The 18,315-nt window shown below is 35.9% G+C and overlaps 1 protein-coding gene across 1 annotated transcript in view; it reads right to left on the bottom strand.

The window, feature by feature from the left end:
* The window catches only part of DGKB (diacylglycerol kinase beta), a 925,979-nt gene that overhangs the window by 510,938 nt on the left and 396,726 nt on the right, over positions 1 to 18,315 (bottom strand). The window contains exon 8 of the mRNA XM_082472689.1: positions 6,516 to 6,656. Coding sequence (XP_082328815.1) covers positions 6,516 to 6,656 — 141 coding nt within the window. The remainder of the gene's footprint in view (positions 1 to 6,515; positions 6,657 to 18,315) is intronic.

Raw genomic sequence — 18,315 nt, 5'->3', positions numbered from 1 at the left:
AGGCACAGATTCACACAGAAAAGGAAATATAATCTTCATGAAAAGAAATTACACATTTAAACACTACCCCTCACAGCTTGCACCTGAGGGTATGCCAGCCCTCTACCTTAAAGAAGACTGGATCTTTGAGCTTTATGGCAGTCAAGCCACAGGGACTCTGTGTTCAGGGTGCTCAGGAATTCTGATGGTAGGGGTCCAATACCAAAGAGTGTAATCATGTGAAAATGTATATACTGAACACTGACAAATATAAGTCCCCTTCCTCATCTCTAATGAGTCAGACTTAAACCTCCTCTACCCACCCACCTACCCACAACCACCAAGTAGTTGTTTCAAAACAAAGTAATTTGGAAGAAACCAGCAAGGCAGGGAGAGGGGAACCTTATAAATAAGAAGAAAGTTTCAATCCATAAAATAAGAATAATAGCAAATAAGGATGGTGTTGACAACAAAACGGGTTCTCTGTGAAGTGAAAATTATGCTAGAAAGAGTAAAAAAAAAAAAAAAAAAAGAAGTCATCCTAGATGTAGAAGATGTCCCAGATGTCAAATGAAAGGCATAAAAGAAAAGAAGTTGGAAAACAGGAAAATTAAAAAATATAATAATTCAAAGTTCTGTCATGGAGTTTCAACATCTAAAAATAGTGATTTCAGAAAGACTGAACAAGTAAAATAAAGGAGAAGGTAACTAACAATGAAAAGATGAAGGAACAGATGGAGAGCACAAGTTTCCAAACCAGAAAATATGGTGGAGGATTTAGGAATTAGTTATATAGGAATAGAGAAACTAATCAAATAAAGAGAAAAAAAGGCAGTTATTAACACCACAGAAAATAAAAATTGTTTGGCTTGGTAAGCCTATAGAACCTTTCCCTTTTAAAAGCATACCTGAATAATACTGATAAAATTAATAGTGATCCTCAAACATTATAATAAGACTATTTTTTCCTTAGAATTTAAAAGTAAAGTTAGTCTCCAAGGTCAAGTGAATCATTGAACAAAGAGGTTTTATTTTTAAAACCAACATATAAGGATATAGATTTTTAGGTACAAAAATAATTTAAGCCCAATATTAAAATTATTCTGTCAACATGATAGCTTCCAAAGGTGGATACCTCTTACAAAGTTACAAACCAGTTTAACCCACTTTTTTTCTATTTTTATGCTCATGCAATTATACTTTATATAGAAACAATTATGTGCCCACACATGAATTTGGTTAAAAGCTCAAAGGAAAGGCACATTACGCAATATGAGAGTAATTCTTTATATCTAGAATTTGTTTCTTTTCCAAAAGACTTGCAAGTTTTTAATCTATTTTCCCATAGAATATGTTTTTGTACTTTGCGTAATATGTTATTGATATGAAAATATTATTATGGAAATTGTTTTTAAAGATTAGAAAGTATATGTTTTAAAAGGCATTTAAGCCAGAATTCATTTAACTCACAATTTTTTACTGTTTTATGTAGTTCAAGACCTATTTAATAAACCACAAGGACAGAGGTGAAAATCATTTGTTTGGAGTTTTTGACATCTAATATTATTATACTTTGTTATACTTTCTTCTTTTCTCCACAAAAGAAACAATAATCTAAACAAAGAAAGGCAGCTTTTCAAAATAAAAAGAGCACCTATACAGCAGGTCAGAAATCATACATTTTAGTCACAGATAGCTAAACTGGCGGTATAATTGATAACCAGTCTCTCTGGGCTTTAATTTTTTCATTGACAATGTAGGAAGGTTAACTAGATGATATTTGAGGACTTTTCAATATTAAATTTCAGTGGCTCTAAGATTAATACTAGACAGAGCAGTGACTTTAACATACAGGGTAGTCCTCATTATCCGCATGTCAATTATGTATTTTTCTGGACATTTTCCTACTGATTTCTTTTTAGTGATATATTTTCAGTAACTGTAAGCTAACGTAAAGTTATTCTAGCTAAGTCATTAATAATTTGATAAACACTAACCCAAATGTGAATACCACATTTATACTTTAAAATAAAAGTATAAATTTAGTACTATTTGATGCCTTCAGTAATTCGCATCATCTTCCTCTTGTCAAGCACCCATAGACTTCAATACAGTTCCATTTAACTAGCATTTATTGAGCATCTATCTTTTGAAAAACACACATATATAAGTGGTAGGTGCTAGAGTGGGAAATTTATACACAGTGCAATGGTACAAGGAAGGAGAGTAAAATAATCTGATTAGAGATGGCAAGAGGACTCATGATGTGAGCTAGGCTTCAAGTGTAGACTGGACTGGATCTGATATACACTGGGAAAGATATACACCCCTAGCAAATGCACATTATAAGCAAAGGCATGAAGGTGGAAAAGTTCAGGGTTTGTCTGATGATTAAAAAGTAGATTCATATGACTGGGACTTTTTTGTGCAGGTCATAGCCAAATGCAAGACTGGCCAAGTAGGTTGGGGTCAAATTGTGGAGCCAGATGAGTTTATGGATGCTAAGTTAAGGGCTTACTTTGATGTATTATTCAGTAGGAAACTACCAAAGGGACACATTCTTCCTGAGTCAGAAGAAGAGGAAAGAACAGGTATAGAAGTTGACAAGTTTTAGGTAACATGAGAGGAAGTTACAAGAATTTACAGCTAATGAGTGAGATGATGATTAATTAGGTAGGTGTTTGAAGCAACAAAGCATCTGAATGAACTTTTAACTAGGAGAAGTCAATGACCAGAGAAACACTGAAGGCACTGAAGGCCAGCTGAGGTTTTGAGAAGAGTTCTAATCCACAGAATTATATTATTATTTCATAAAATTTCTGACAGCTCAGTGTATGAGCAAATAAACTGGATGTTCAAAACTAAGTGAGAAGGAATGATTGACCTCACGAATTACGGGGTCAGTCTACATTTGAAGGGGTGGGAGGCCCAAAAGCAGCAAGCAAGTTCAGTAGGAAGTGAAGCGGTCAAGGCGCAAGAATTCTTAACTTACTTTTATTTCATTTAACAGTCACATAAATGTGAAGCAATTTATGTGAGCAAATATTGGTTCATTTAATTCTCATAGCAAACATACAAGATAGACATTATTATGATCCCAATTTTACAGCTGGGGAAGCTGAGGCCTGAGAGGTTTTAAAAATGTGCCTGGGTCTCCCAGATAGTAAGGGTCAAAGCTAAGATTCATTCAGTTAGTGAAATGAAGAGTCCAGACTCTCGAGTACTGTGTTACGCTATATTTAAATTCAAAGTAGGAAAGTAAGAAGTTAAGTGAGCATAGGCTGTGGTCAAAGTAAACTACTAGAATTTAAATTTATAGAATAAGAGCAGTCTTTGGGAATTAAAAGACTTGGGGTATTGCAACAAAAGTGGGTGACTGAAATAAAATGGAGTTGAGGTCACAGAATCTGAGGAATCTAAGGAGACTCAAAGAGGGATGTATTGAATGACTCTCACTAAAGTACTGTAGTGGGCTTAAGGTGAAGAGGGCAAACCAGACCTGGTACAATGTTCTTATCTATGCACCTCGATGGTTGGTAACTTCCACCAGCAAGGAGACATAAAAAGAGAATTCCTCCACAACTTCAGGTCACACACACATGCGTGCACACATACTTTCCAAGGGTTCGTGGGAACAGGTAAATAAATACCTTCTACTTGACGGGGCCTCAGAACTGGCAAAGACCACAGAGAGGCATTAGAATTGAGTCAAAGATTGAGTGAAGGAACGCAAGTTGAAGAAATGGCATATAATCAGTGGAAAGTTCAAAAGCTTTTGTTTGTTAGTTTCCTTTCAATGAAAAAAAAAATGCTTTATTCTAAACATTTTGTAAATGCCTGGCAGAAAAGAGAGGTGGGGGAGATTAGGAGTGGCAGTAGGCACTGAATAGATTTATAAAACATTGTTTTTTGGGGAAAAAACATTTAAAACATGTCATTAATTTATCTAATAACCCAGGTAAAAGAACGTGTCAAATAATGCCACCATCAATTCCAAGAACAATTGTAGTTTCAGATGAATTATGTGTGTGTGTGTTTTCATTGGACTGAAGGAATTGCATAAACCAATGCTTCTCAAAATGTGGTCCCTGCAACACCAGCATGACCTGAAATGAAAACTCTGAAGTCCCATTCCAGGCTTGCTGAATCACATACACTCAAGCTGGGGCAGAGCAAGCTGTGTGTTCATAAGCCCTGCAGGTGATTCTTATGTGCGATAAAGTTCAAGAACCTCTGGCCTAAGACAACATGTCTGTACTCCTTTCTGCTTAGCTGCTTAGAAACTGAGATTCAAAAACATCGCTCACCTGCAAAAGTTAACTATATAAGGTGCTTGATTATATCTACTTCTGTGTTAATTTTAATTATTTTCTTCTTTTCTTTCCTCTAGTATATATTATGTTTAATAAGTCATAACCATTTTGGAAATATATATTAAATTAACAACCATTAAATTTCTTTAAAGACATTGAAAAAATTTTTAGAATCTATAACTATAATATATTATATGAATGTTAGGAATTTGTAAATGTGCAATTGTAGAAGGGAAAAATGTATAAGTACATGGCTAAGAAAGTGGGCGAAAGAAATGGATTCTGATTTAACTGATGTAGGAAAAAGCCAGGCACCGGTATTTAAAAAACAAACAAACAAAAAAACGCAAGCTCCAGATGAGTAAGGAAAAAGCCAGGCACTGGCATTTAAAAAACAAACCAACAAACACAAGCTCCAGATGAGTAAGGACCAGTTTAAGGTCCTCCAAACTTGAGGATAGTAGAGAAAAAAACTAGAACATAGCTAGAACCTTAATGAGTTTCTGAAATTGAAATGCATTTTCTTTCAAGAGTCTGGTGAAAATCACAGAAGTAATGCCAGATGGTAACAAGTCTGTCTATGAGGAAAGTCTAAAGAAATGGTTGAGAAAAAAAGAAAATGCAACTGAATGGTATAAGCTCGAAAAAGAGCTGGAAAACTTAAAGAACCGAGGGAAGGGGACTGATAACACTAGAGAGGTAAGTGGCAGGTCAGGTTCAACTTGATTCATCAAGTGTTTCTGAATCACTCGTGGGTTAACATTCTGCCTGGCAACTGTGGACAAAGACTGCTGAGACACAGATTCAAATTGAGAACTTACAACATTACCTCTTAGGAATTCTACCTTAGAAACAAAATACTTGCAGTTGACCTAAAAATAATTAAACTGGATCACAAAGACCATGTTGGGGAGAAGTAATGGTGCCTTTATTTATTCTCAGACCTGGAACAGAATCTTTATATTTTTAAAATCATCCCAAACACAGTCCTAATAACACCTGACAAAACTTTCTCTCTGGCCATTACTTCAATAGAAATTCACTAAACATTAATATTTATTTTGGAATGAGAGAGATTTCTGTAGGTTCTTAGGAATACAAATAAATCTTGAAATGCAAATATTCAACATTTAGAACTAATAAATATGTATTTAAAGAATGATGTTAATATGGTTTATTCATAACTTAAGCAGGTGTTACTATTAAATAATCATATTATATTAAATTCTTTATTAGTAAGAGAAATATTATTGAAAGTTACTGTTAAACTAAACATGCTACCCAATCATAGTTCTGAGGTGTCACAATATTCTACATTTACTTTAGAAATGTCAAATTTAGGATTCATTATCTTTACTATCATTTCAGTAGCAAAAAAATTTAATTCATTTTAATGATATCTAATACAATCAGGTTAATCAGCTTATTGAACAAACCACCAGCTCTGTATTTAGCAAGGGCTTTGGAGATAGAATGGATTATTAAATGATTGGGTTTTCAGTAAAGGTTTGAAAAGTATTTTCTTGCCTTGCAATGAGTACAGTTTGCCACCAGAGAGAGCTCAGTCACTGTATGTTATTAAAGAGAGCACTTACTTCCTTTCAACTAGATTGAAATTCTCTATCTGAAACGCCTGCTACATGGTAAAAGAAAAAAAAGCTATTGTTTAATTATTTATAATATTCAGAGTCAACTTCTAGAAATGAAACTCTCATGCTTGGCATTTAAGAAATTATTTGTCCCTGGCAACGAAAGTCAGTGCAGAAGATTTCAAGGAAGATTTCCAGAGAGAAAGGCTCAGGTTGCCTCACTGGATGCCTCACTGGATGGCTCAGGATAATGAACCCTTTTTCTGCCTAATGGGAAGACCTCCTACACACTAGAAATAAGTGTATTTTCAAAACAACACAAAGGATACTATTCAATATTGACTGGCTACCAAACTGAGCAAATTAAAAAAAAAAAACCATCAATTGATAAACATGCTCGAGAAATACTCAGTAATAAATGGACCTTGATCAATAATAACCTAAAATTGATAGATTCTTAATACCTTTTAATTGTCTGATTTTCAACTGGAGGATTTTTTATTATTATTAACCAAGGTCACTTTATTTAATAAGAATTTAAACAACCATAGTATATACAATTTTAAGTTTGTCAATATCCAGTCCTATCCCCCACCCCAACCATGATAAGTAAACTAAATGAAGAAACACGTACACTCCAGTTTATCCTCAGGTCTTCCTCTTTCAAGGAGAGACAGGTAACAGACAATATCCTTCAGGTGGATTACTTCTGGGGAACACGTATTTGCTGGAGAAGTACGGGGAGAGGTGATGGCACCTTTATTCATTCTCAGACCTGGAAAAAAAGATCTGTCTTCATATACTTAAAAATATTCACAGTGCTCTCAAACAAAAACCAGCAAAGGAAATAGAGAGATAATGCCTAGACCATGTAGAGAAGCTGTATATTTCTTAGGCGTAAAATAACCAAATTCTCCGGTCTCGTATAACAGAGACAGACATTCTATGATTCTTTTAAGTAATGGGGAGTTCTTTGGGATTTGGGGACATAGCGACTGCTCTGACTACTCACTGGATGGTGTTTGGGCCAGAATTCTATTGCCCAGCGTTAGTTGGTAGACAGATTTCAAAGCATGAAGAACTACTTTCCTATTCCACTTTTCTCTGCCTTAGGCAGTGACAGCTGTAAATCAGCTGGGAAGACTGAAAAATGGTCTTTCACAAAAAACTGAAGAAATGTGAGTCTGTCACAATATGATTTATATATTGATGGTCAGGAATCATTCCTACATAAAAACATGTATTTATGTCAAACAGTTGCCAGCACCATGAATAAGACATCCTTTTTGCCATCAAGGAATTTGCCCATGAATAAGAGAGAAAGAGAACATAAACAAAAATCTGGATAAACATGACAGATTTAATTAGAGAGGTAAGAACATACAACTGTAGTTTGGTTTTAATATGGTCCATACTTTATTTATTACATCCATTCATTGTGCCTATTCCAAGACAAGGGTAGAGAATTTGAATATCTGTTCACAACAGCTGATGACTGCAGATTATCTGGCTGATGATAATTAAATCGAAACTCTTTCACAATAAATAGTTCCATCTTACAGAGAAGTCTCTGAAACCAGATCATATGTATCTGACAAGACCTCAAGGTAAACCCCAATTATCCTTTGAGGTCTATTTGGCCGTATAAAAGGTATGTGGGTGAGATGGCTAATGGGCTGAATGGCTACCTGATTCCTAAAATCAACCAGGAGTTACTGGAATGTAGGGAATAATCTTAACCAAATACAGTTCTACAAGCCTGTCATTCATCAGCATACCTCCACCTGACCACATCTCTTGCTCTGGTCTATCTCTTTCCATGTATAACTTTGATTGAACACCTGTGATTTCCTTCAGCCATTTCAAGATACCCCGGAGTATAATTTAATGCATTCTGAAAAGTCAGCAGTTAATTAGTTTAGTAGTCACAATGTTACTACTAATAAAATATACCATTTATTGAATGTACACTATGTGGCAGGAACCATGCTGGGCACTTGAACATGTATCATTTCACTTAATTCTCCCATTAACCCTGTGAGGGGAGATTGCATTAATCCCATTTTACAGATGAGAAACAGGCTTAGTGAGATTAACTGCCCAGAGTTTCATAACTAGCAACTTTATCCTTTTTATTCTACACTAACAGCTTATAGAGTATTTTTGTTCAAGGCCAATAGTAAGGAAAAGTAAGAAAAACAGTTTACATCTTAATCCAGCACAAATAACACACACACATACACACACACAAGTAGGTTTCATAACTGTGCCAATGTTTTCTGTGTTAACCTATTCTCTTCTTTTCTATTCCATTCTTAAAATTCTGTCAAAGACCCCTTAAACTGAATTCATTACCCACCATGGGCCACAATTCACAGTTTGAAAAACAATGCTTTATTTACATCTTTCATTTTTTTACCAAAGTCTTCTTTATTTCAAATACATCTCTATGCTTCACATTAATTCCACTTCTGTTTATAGTTATTGAAAAAGATATATATATATATATATATATATATATATATATATACACACATATTATAAATGGATTTCCTCCCTTAGCAAAAGTGTCACTGTATATCTGATACAAACTAACATAGTCACTTTTATAAACCAAAGGCAGAGAACAGAAGACAATCCTGAGCTTTGAAAAGAAAATACCTGACTAATTCTAACTAATCATCTAAAGCCTAGCCAGCTGCAGAAATAAGCAGTTTCAACTTGTGATAAAAGACATTTTGGCACTGATCCTTCACATGACCATAACTTCCAGACTCGGAGAACACAGTCCTTGAATTATGGTTGGATAAACTATGACCTAACTCATCCTGCCTGATGAGCTAATCCTCTCTTCTATGCTCCCCGCTTATGGTACTGAAATGATTTAATCAACTTGATTTAACTCTTTTATACAAAAACTCAGCATAAAACAAGAATAAAAAGCATGTATCATCACATTCATTTGGAAGAATGCCAAAAGGTATACGTTTTCACTTACATATGTTCACTTATGATCATTTGTATATATAAAATGAAGGTTATGGTATTTCATTGTCAATTTTCATAATACTAAACACAAACATTTGGAAAATATGAGTATCATAATTTTCTGTTTGCCTTTCCTGTATGTAATGTACATATTGAATATGAACATTAATGTATTATTTCAACTTAACACTACTTTTAAACAAGAAACATGTTACTATACTAAAATTATTTTGTTTGATAAAGTGAGTTGACTATTTGCCATTTTCTGTTCATGATATGTTGTAAACAAAAAGTTGTATCATGCATTGAATTGTGTCATAGTTTAACATTTAAAAGAATTTAAAGGTTATTTAAAAAAGAAATTATGGGCATATATGACAACACACAATGAAAAACTAATCAGTTTTTCCTTAAGTCCAATTTCAGCTAAATTTGAGAGGTAAAACATATACTTTTCGCAATGATTTATAGGGTGCATCAGAGGAAAAAATAAATAAAATGTCAATGACCTTTTCCACAATTACTTTACAACAAAAAATTTATAGAGCTGGACCACTAAATCTTGACGTGTTACATTGAAAAAGCTCATAGGTTTGTTCCTGCTCCTAACCCCCTACCCTAGATCAGCCCACTTTCTCTTAAGTGGTGAACATGTTTCCTTATATTTTCATTTAATATTTTGAAAGCAGGCCCTAGGGCCTCAATCTGTCTTCATAGAGGTTGTTTTTACACCCTATTCTACCCTTTCGAAATTTTTTTTTTCCTGTCCCTAAACTTGGCTGTAGCTCTTTCCCAGTATTTATCTCCCTCTAGGAAAGTTCACTTCCCTGAAGAAAAGTCCTTTTCCTTTTAAGCGGTTTGTGCTAAGGCTTATACAGGACACACACGAGACCATGCAAATGGCAAACAGGACATAGCAAGCCTGGTTTCTCGGTTGCAGCTCCTCAAGGAAACGAGATGGTAAATGGAATCCTACACTTCTCTTTAGCAGTAATAGCCTCTGAAGAAGAGGTTCAAAAGTCTACTTCCCTTGGGACTTCCCTGGTGGTGCAGTGGTTAAGAATCCATCTGCCAATGCAGGGGACACGGGTTCGAGCCCTGGTCCGGGAAGATCCTACATGCCCCAGAGCAACTAAACCCATGTGCCACAACTACTGAGCCTGTGCTCTAGAGCCTGCAAGCCACAACTACTGAGCCCACATGCTGCAAACACTTAAGCCCGCGTGTCTAGATCCCATGCTCCACAACAAGAGAAGCCACCGCAATGAGAAGCCCACGCACTGGAATGAAACGTAGTCCACGCTCGCCACAACTAGAGGAAGCCCCTGCACAGCAACGAAGACCCAACACAGCCATAAATAAATAAATAAATAAATAAATAAATAAATAAATAAATAAGTAATAAATTAATTAATTAATTTAAAGAAAAAGTCTACTTCCCTTTAACAAACTCCATTTTAACCCATCCAAGCATCGGTGAAACTCTCTCTTTAGAATTGGAACTGCACATGAAGCTAGGTAAAACACAATGTGGTTTTTCTCTGCCTCAAGTGGTCAATATTTAGCTCTGAAGATCATGTGACTGACATCCAAATTTGCAGGTTCTCTGACTTGCCCAAGGCTATGCTTCTTTAAATATTTCCCCACAAAAGTGACCCATATATACCTATACACATATAATATATATTACAAGGTACAACAAAGTACAAAATAAAGTGAAAAATAGGCAAAGTAATTAGAGTCTATTAGTTTTATTAGGAATAATTATCTTGTACTTTGATGGCATTTTTCTGTTTTTATGATGATTATATATATGTATATACACATATATATATAAACATTATTCTCTTCAAAGTTTTAACTACAAAAAGACTTAGCGTTAGTCAAACTGAATATTGCCTACGATTATCATATTCTTCAAGCACACGATTTTCATTGTATTCCAATACAGACACTCCATTTCTTAAAACAATGACCTAAAAAGTTTTATTCTAATAGATACTTTTAATTCTAGTCTCAAGGTTCAATTGTTAGCAAATCAGTTCTGGGTACATGTTCAATTACTGCCTCTGCTCCAGTTTATTTTATTTTCAAACACTTGCATTCCAGATAATGAAAATGGTAGCGTTATCTCCATCATTTCCCTTCATCTATTAAAATGAAATATTCAAAACTGTTATTATTATTATGACATAATGACATGAATTAAAATTCTAAACTAATAAGGCAATAAAACACTCTGGTAATTTGGTTTTTCCATTTTTTTTATACTGGTTCAATTTGCAGAAATTTAACAGGCTTACAAAGCAATTTGTCACTTAGTGTAGTCACATATCATACTCCCAATATTCATATTAATAGTCATGATGAGTAGCACAGATAACCAAGAATAACAACAGTTGCTTCATATTATCACACATTTCATGATTTTTAGACTTAACCTTCTAACTATGTTTGTCTTAAAATAATATAATTAAAATAAAAATTTTTTATGCTTACACAAACCTGCAGCAAGATGAGATAGACTGCGTAAACTAGATTGTGATTCCTCATAAAATGAGGACAGGCAATGGATACAGTCCTTGACAAGAGACTAGGGTCAGCAAAATCCCTCTAAGAACATCATATGGGTTTCATCTTTTTGGCCACTGGCAAAAACCTGAAACAAGCAATTATAAGGAACAGGGTTTGAAGCAGGTCTTTGGGGGTGATGTCCTAGGAGCAGAACAAACTCTGCAAAAGAGCAAGGATAACATTCCTGGCTGTGTGCACTGACCCTGCAATTCCATTTGTGAGAGAAAAGGGTGGAAAGTAAGAGAGTAAACTACTGATAGTCACATAGCAATCCCAGGAGTTAAGAGTTGAAGACAGGTCATCTAACTCCAATCTTTGACCTCTTTTCAAAAGCAGTAAAAACAGGACTTGCTCTATCAGTCCTGTCCAGTAGAATATTCTTCAATGATAGAAACGTTCTATGTACACATTGTTCAATATAGTAGTATTAACCACATATGGTGGTTGAACACGTGAAATGTGGCTGGCGTTTGACTGGAGAACTGAATTGTTTTAACTGATTGTTAACTAACTTAAATTTAGATTTCAAAGTTACATTGGGCTGGTGGCAACCATAATGCAGGTGAAACACTGTCTACAGGCAGAGAATTGATAGTTGGTTGAATTACTCTGTTTCATGACTATACCTAAGCATGGGAATTAAACCAAAACATATGAAAAGAAGTCATGCTACCAAAATTTCTATATTTGTTACATTAAAAAGAAATCCCAATAATACTCCTTAAATTTGACTGTACTCTTTCAGGATGTATGGCATCTTACTGGAAAAAAAAAAACTATATTGAATTTGACCTTTATCCTGTGTTTGCAAACTAAAACACAGGAAAATGATCTGTTTAATTAATAATGGGGGGGGGGGGACTAGAAGAAGATGGCAGAAGAGTAAGACGCGGAGATCACCTTCCTTCCCACAGATACATTAGAAATACATCTACACGTGGAACTGCTCCTACAGAACACCCACTGAACGCTGGCAGAAAACATCAGACCTCCCAAAAGCCGTGTGGATGAAAGGCTCTTGGTGCTCCAGCCAGGCATCAGGGCTGTGCCTCTGAGGTGGGAGAGCCAACTTCAGGACACTGGTCCACAAGAGACCTCCCAGCTCCACATAATACCAAACGGCGAAAATCTCTCAGAGATCTCCATCTCAACATCAAGACCCAGCTTCACTCAATGACCAGCAAGCTACAGTGCTGGACACCCTATGCCAAACAACTAGCAAGACAGGAACACAGCTCCATCCATTACCAGAGAGGCTGCTTAAAATCATAATAAGGCCACAGACACCCCAAAATACACCACCAGACGTGGGCGTGCCCACCAGAAAGACAAGATCCAGCCTCATCCACCAGAACACAGTCACTAGTTCCCTCCACCAGGAAGCTTACACAACCCACTGAACCAACCTTAGCCACTAGGGACAGATACCAAAAACAACGGCAACTACGAACCTGCAGCCTGTGAAAAGGAGACCCCAAACACAGTAAGATAAGCAAAATGAGATGACAGAAAAACACACAGCAGATGAAGGAGCAGGGTCAAAACACACCAGACCTAACAAATGAAGAGGAAATAGGTAGTTTACCTGAAAAAGAATTCAGAATAATGATAGTAAGGATGATCCAAAATCTTGGAAATAGAATAGACAAAATGCAAGAAACATTTAACAAGGACGTAGAAGAACTAAAGAGGAACCAAGCAACGATGAAAAACACAATAAATGAAATTAAAAATATTCTAGATGGGATCAACAGCAGAATAACTGAGGCAGAAGAATGGATAAGTGACCTGGAAGATAAAATGGTGGAAATAACTACTGCAGAGCAGAATAAAGAAAAAAGAATGAAAAGAACTGAGGACAGTCTCAGAGACCTCTGGGACAACATTAAACGCACCAACATTCGAATTATAGGGGTCCCAGAAGAAGAAGAGAAAAAGAAAGGGACTGAGAAAATATTTGAAGAGATTATAGTTGAAAACTTCCCTAATATGGGAAAGGAAATAGTTAATCAAGTCCTGGAAGCACAGAGAGTCCCATACAGGATAAATCCAAGGAGAAACACGCCAAGACACATATTAAACAAACTGTGAAAAATTAAATATAAAGAAAACATATTAAAAGCAGCAAGGGAAAAAGAACAAATAACACACAAGGGAATCCCCATAAGGTTAACAACTGATCTCTCAGCAGAAACTCTGCAAGGCAGAAGGAAGTGGCAGGATATACTTAAAGTGATGAAGGAGAAAAACCTACAACCAAGATTACTCTACCCAGCAAGGATCTCATTCAGATTTGATGGCGAAATTAAAACCTTTACAGACAAGCAAAAGCTGAGAGAGTTCAGCACCACCAAACCAGCTTTACAACAAATGCTAAAGGAACTTCTCTAGGCAAGAAACACAAGAGAAGGAAAACACCTACAACAATAAACCCAAAACATTTTAGAAAATGGGAATAGGAACATACATATCGATAATTACCTTAAATATAAATCGATTAAATGCTCCCACCATAAAACACAGACTGGCTGAATGGATACAAAAACAAGACCCATATATATGCTGTCTACAAGAGACCCACTTCAGACCTAGAGACACATACAGACTGAAAGTGAGGGGATGGAAAAAGATATTCCATGCAAATGGAATTCAAAAGAAAGCTGGAGTAGCAATTCTCATATCAGACAAAATAGACTTTAAAATAAAGACTATTACAAGAGACAAAGGACACTATATAATGATCAAGGGATCGATCCAAGAGGAAGGTATAACAATTGTAAATATTTATGCACCCAACATAGGAGCACCTCAATACATAAGGCAAATACTAACAGCCATAAAAGAGGAAATCGACAGCAACACAATCATAGTAGGGGACTTTAACACCCCACTTTCACCAATGGACAGATCATCCAAGATGAAAATAAATAAGGAAACACAAGCTTTAAATGATACATTAAACAAGATGGACTTAATTGATATTTATAGGACATTCCACCCAAAAACAACAGAATACACATTTTTCTCAAGTGCTCATGGAACATTCTCCAGGATAGATCATATCTTGGGTCACAAATCAAGCCTTGGTAAATTTAAGAAAATTAAAATCGATCGAGTATCTTTTCCGACCACAACGCTATGAGACTAGATATCAATTACAGGAAAAGATTTGTAAAAAATACAAACACATGGAGGCTACACAATACACTACTTAATAACGAAGTGATCACTGAAGAAATCAAAGGGGAAATCAAAAAATACCTAGAAACAAATGACAATGGAGACACGACGACCCAAAACCTATGGGACGCAGCAAAAGCAGTGCTAAGAGGGAAGTTTATAGCAATACAAGCCTACATCAAGAAACAGGAAACATCTCGAATAAACAACCTAAACTTGCACCTGAAGCAATTAGAGAAAGAAGAACAAAAAAACCCCAAAGCTAGCAGAAGGAAAGAAACCATAAAGATCAGATCAGAAATAAATGAAAAAGAAATGAAGGAAACAATAGCAAAAATCAATGAAACTAAAAGCTGGTTCTTTGAGAAGGTAAACAAAATTGATAAACCATTAGCCAGACTCATCAAGGGAAAAAGGGAGAAGACTCAAATCAATAGAATTAGAAATGAAAAAGGAGAAGTAACCACTGACACTGCAGAAATACAAACGATCATGAGAGATTACTACAAGCAACACTATGCCAATAAAATGGACAACCTGGAAGAAATGGACAGAGTCTTAGAAATGCACAACCTGCCGAGACTGAAACAGGAAGAAAGAGAAAATATGAACAGACCAATCACAAGCACTGAAATTGAAACTGCGATTAAAAATCTTCCAACAAACAAAAGCCCAGGACCAGATGGCTTCACAGGCGAATTCTAGCAAACATTTAGAGAAGAGCTAACACCTATCCTTCTCAAACTCTTCCAAAATATTGCAGAGGGAGGAACACTCCCAAACTCATTCTACGAGGCCATCATCACCCTGATACCAAAATCAGACAAAGATGTCACAAAGAAAGAAAACTACAGGCCAATATCACTGATGAACCTAGACGCAAAAATCCTCAACAAAATAGTAGCAAACAGAATCCAACAGCACATTAAAAGGATCATACATCATGATCAAGTGGGGTTTATCCCAGGAATGCAAGGATTCTTCAATATACGCAAATCAATCAATGTGATACATCATATTAACAAATTGAAGGAGAAAAACCATATGATCATCTCAATAGATGCAGAGAAAGCTTTTGACAAAATTCAACGCCCATTTATGATAAAAGCCCTCCAGAAAGTAGGCATAGAGGGAACTTTCCTCAACATAATAAAGGCCATATATGACAAACCCACAGCCAACATTGTCCTCAATGGTGAAAAACTGAAACCATTTCCACTAAGATCAGGAACAAGACAAGGTTGCCCACTCTCACCACTATTATTCAACATAGTTTTGGAAGTGTTAGCCACAGCAATCAGAGAAGAAAAAGAAATAAAAGGAATCCAAATCGGAAAAGAAGAAGTACAGCTGTCACTGTTTGCAGATGACATGATACTATACATAGAGAATCCTAAAGATGCTTCCAGAAAACTACTAGAGCTAATCAATGAATTGGGTAAAGTAGCAGGATACAAAATTAATGCACAGAAATCTCTTGCATTCCTATACACTAATGATGAAAAATCTGAAAGTGAAATTAAGAAAACACTCCCATTTACCATTGCAACAAAAAGAATAAAATACCTAGGAATAAACCTACCTAAGGAGACAAAAGATCTGTACGCAGAAAATTATAAGACACTGATGAAAGAAACTAAAGATGATACAAATAGATGGAGAGATATACCATGTTCTTGGATTGGAAGAATCAACATTGTGAAAATGACTCTACTACCCAAAGCAACCTACAGATTCAACACAATCCCTATCAAACTACCACTGGCATTTTTCACAGAACTAGAACAAAAAATTTCACAATTTGTATGGAAACACAAAAGACCCCGAATAGCCAAAGCAATCTTGAGAACGAAAAATGGAGCTGGAGGAATCAGGCGCCCTGACTTCAGACTATATTACAAAGCTACAGTGATCAAGACAGTTTGGTACTGGCACAAAAACAGAAATATAGATCAATGGAACAGGATAGAAAGCCCAGAGATAAACCCACGCACATATGGTCACCTTATCTTTGATAAAGGAGGCAAGCATATACAGTGGAGAAAAGACAGTCTCTTCAATAAGTGGTGCTGGGAAAATTGGACAGGTACATGTAAAAGTATGAAATTAGACACTCCCTGACACCATACACAAAAATAAACTCAAAATGGATTAAAGACCTAAGTGTAAGGCCAGACACTATCAAACTCTTAGAGGAAAACATAGGCAGAACACTCTATGACATAAATCACAGCAAGATTCGTTTTGACCCAGCTCCTAGAGAAATGGAAATAAAAACACAAATAAACAATGGGACCTAATGAAACTTAAAAGCTTTTGCACAGCAAAGGAAACCATAAACAAGACCAAAAGACAACCCTCAGAATGGGAGAAAATATTTGCAAATGAAGCAACTGACAAAGGATTAATCTCCAAGATTTACAAGCAGCTCATGCAGCTCAATAACAAGAAAGCAAACAACCCAATCCAAAAATGGGCAGAAGACCTAAATAGACATTTCCTCAAAGAAGATATACATATTGCCAACAGACACATGAAAGAATGCTCAACATCATTAATCATTAGAGAAATGCAAATCAAAACTACAATGAGATATCATCTCACACCGGTCAGAATGGCCATCATCAAAAAATCTAGAAACAATAAATGCTGGAGAGGGTGTGGAGGAAAGGGAACACTCTTGCACTGTTGGTGGGAATGTAAATTGATACAGCCACTATGGAGAACAGTATGGAGGTTCCTTAAAAAACTACAAATAGAACTACCATACGACCCAGCAATCCCACTACTGGGCATATACCCTGAGAAAACCATAGTTCAAAAAGAGTCATGTACCAAAATGTTCATTGCAGCTCTATTTACAATAGCCAGGACATGGAAGCAACCTAAATGTCCATCATCAGATGAATGGATAAAGAAGATGTGGCACATATATACAATGGAATATTACTCAGCCATAAAAAGAAATGAAATGGAGGTATTTGTAATGAGGTGGATGGAGTTAGAGTCTGTCATACAGAGTGAAGTAAGTCAGAAAGAGGAAAAACAAATACAGTATGCTAACACATATTTATGGAATCTAAGGAAAAAAAGAAAAGGCCATGAAGAACCTAGTGGCAAGACGGGAATAAAGACACAGACCTACTAGAGAATGGACTTGAGGATATGGGGAGGCGGAGGGGTGAGATATGACAGGGTGAGAGAGTGTCATGGACACATATACACTACCAAATGTAAAACAGATAGCTAGTGGAAAGCAACCGCATAGCACAGGGAGATCAGCTTGGTGCTTTGTGACCACCGAGAGGGGTGGGATAGGGAGGGTGGGAGGGAGGGAGATGCAAGAGGGAAGAGATATGGGAACATATGTATATGTATAACTGATTCACTTTGTTATAAAGCAGAAACTAACACACCATTGTAAAGCAATTATACTTCAATTAAGATGTTTAAAAAAATAAATAAATAAAATAATGGTAAAAGTTGGCATTCCTAAGGTACCTAATACATTATGTTTTTGAGTCCCACAATACCCAGCAAGATCGATATACTTCTTATCTCCATTTCGCTTTCAAGAAAACAAAGACCAGTTGTGCATCCACAATTCAAAAGGCAGCGTGATGTGGGATTTCATGCTTTAAGTATAATTTTGTGGGGCTACAGAGAGAAAAATAAAGCAGAGAAATCTGTCT

This window comes from Balaenoptera physalus, assembly GCF_965194825.1.
Source record: "Balaenoptera physalus genome assembly, chromosome: 8".
In the NCBI taxonomy this organism is placed as follows: domain Eukaryota; kingdom Metazoa; phylum Chordata; class Mammalia; order Artiodactyla; family Balaenopteridae; genus Balaenoptera; species Balaenoptera physalus.
This window is presented reverse-complemented; position numbering and strand designations above follow the sequence as displayed.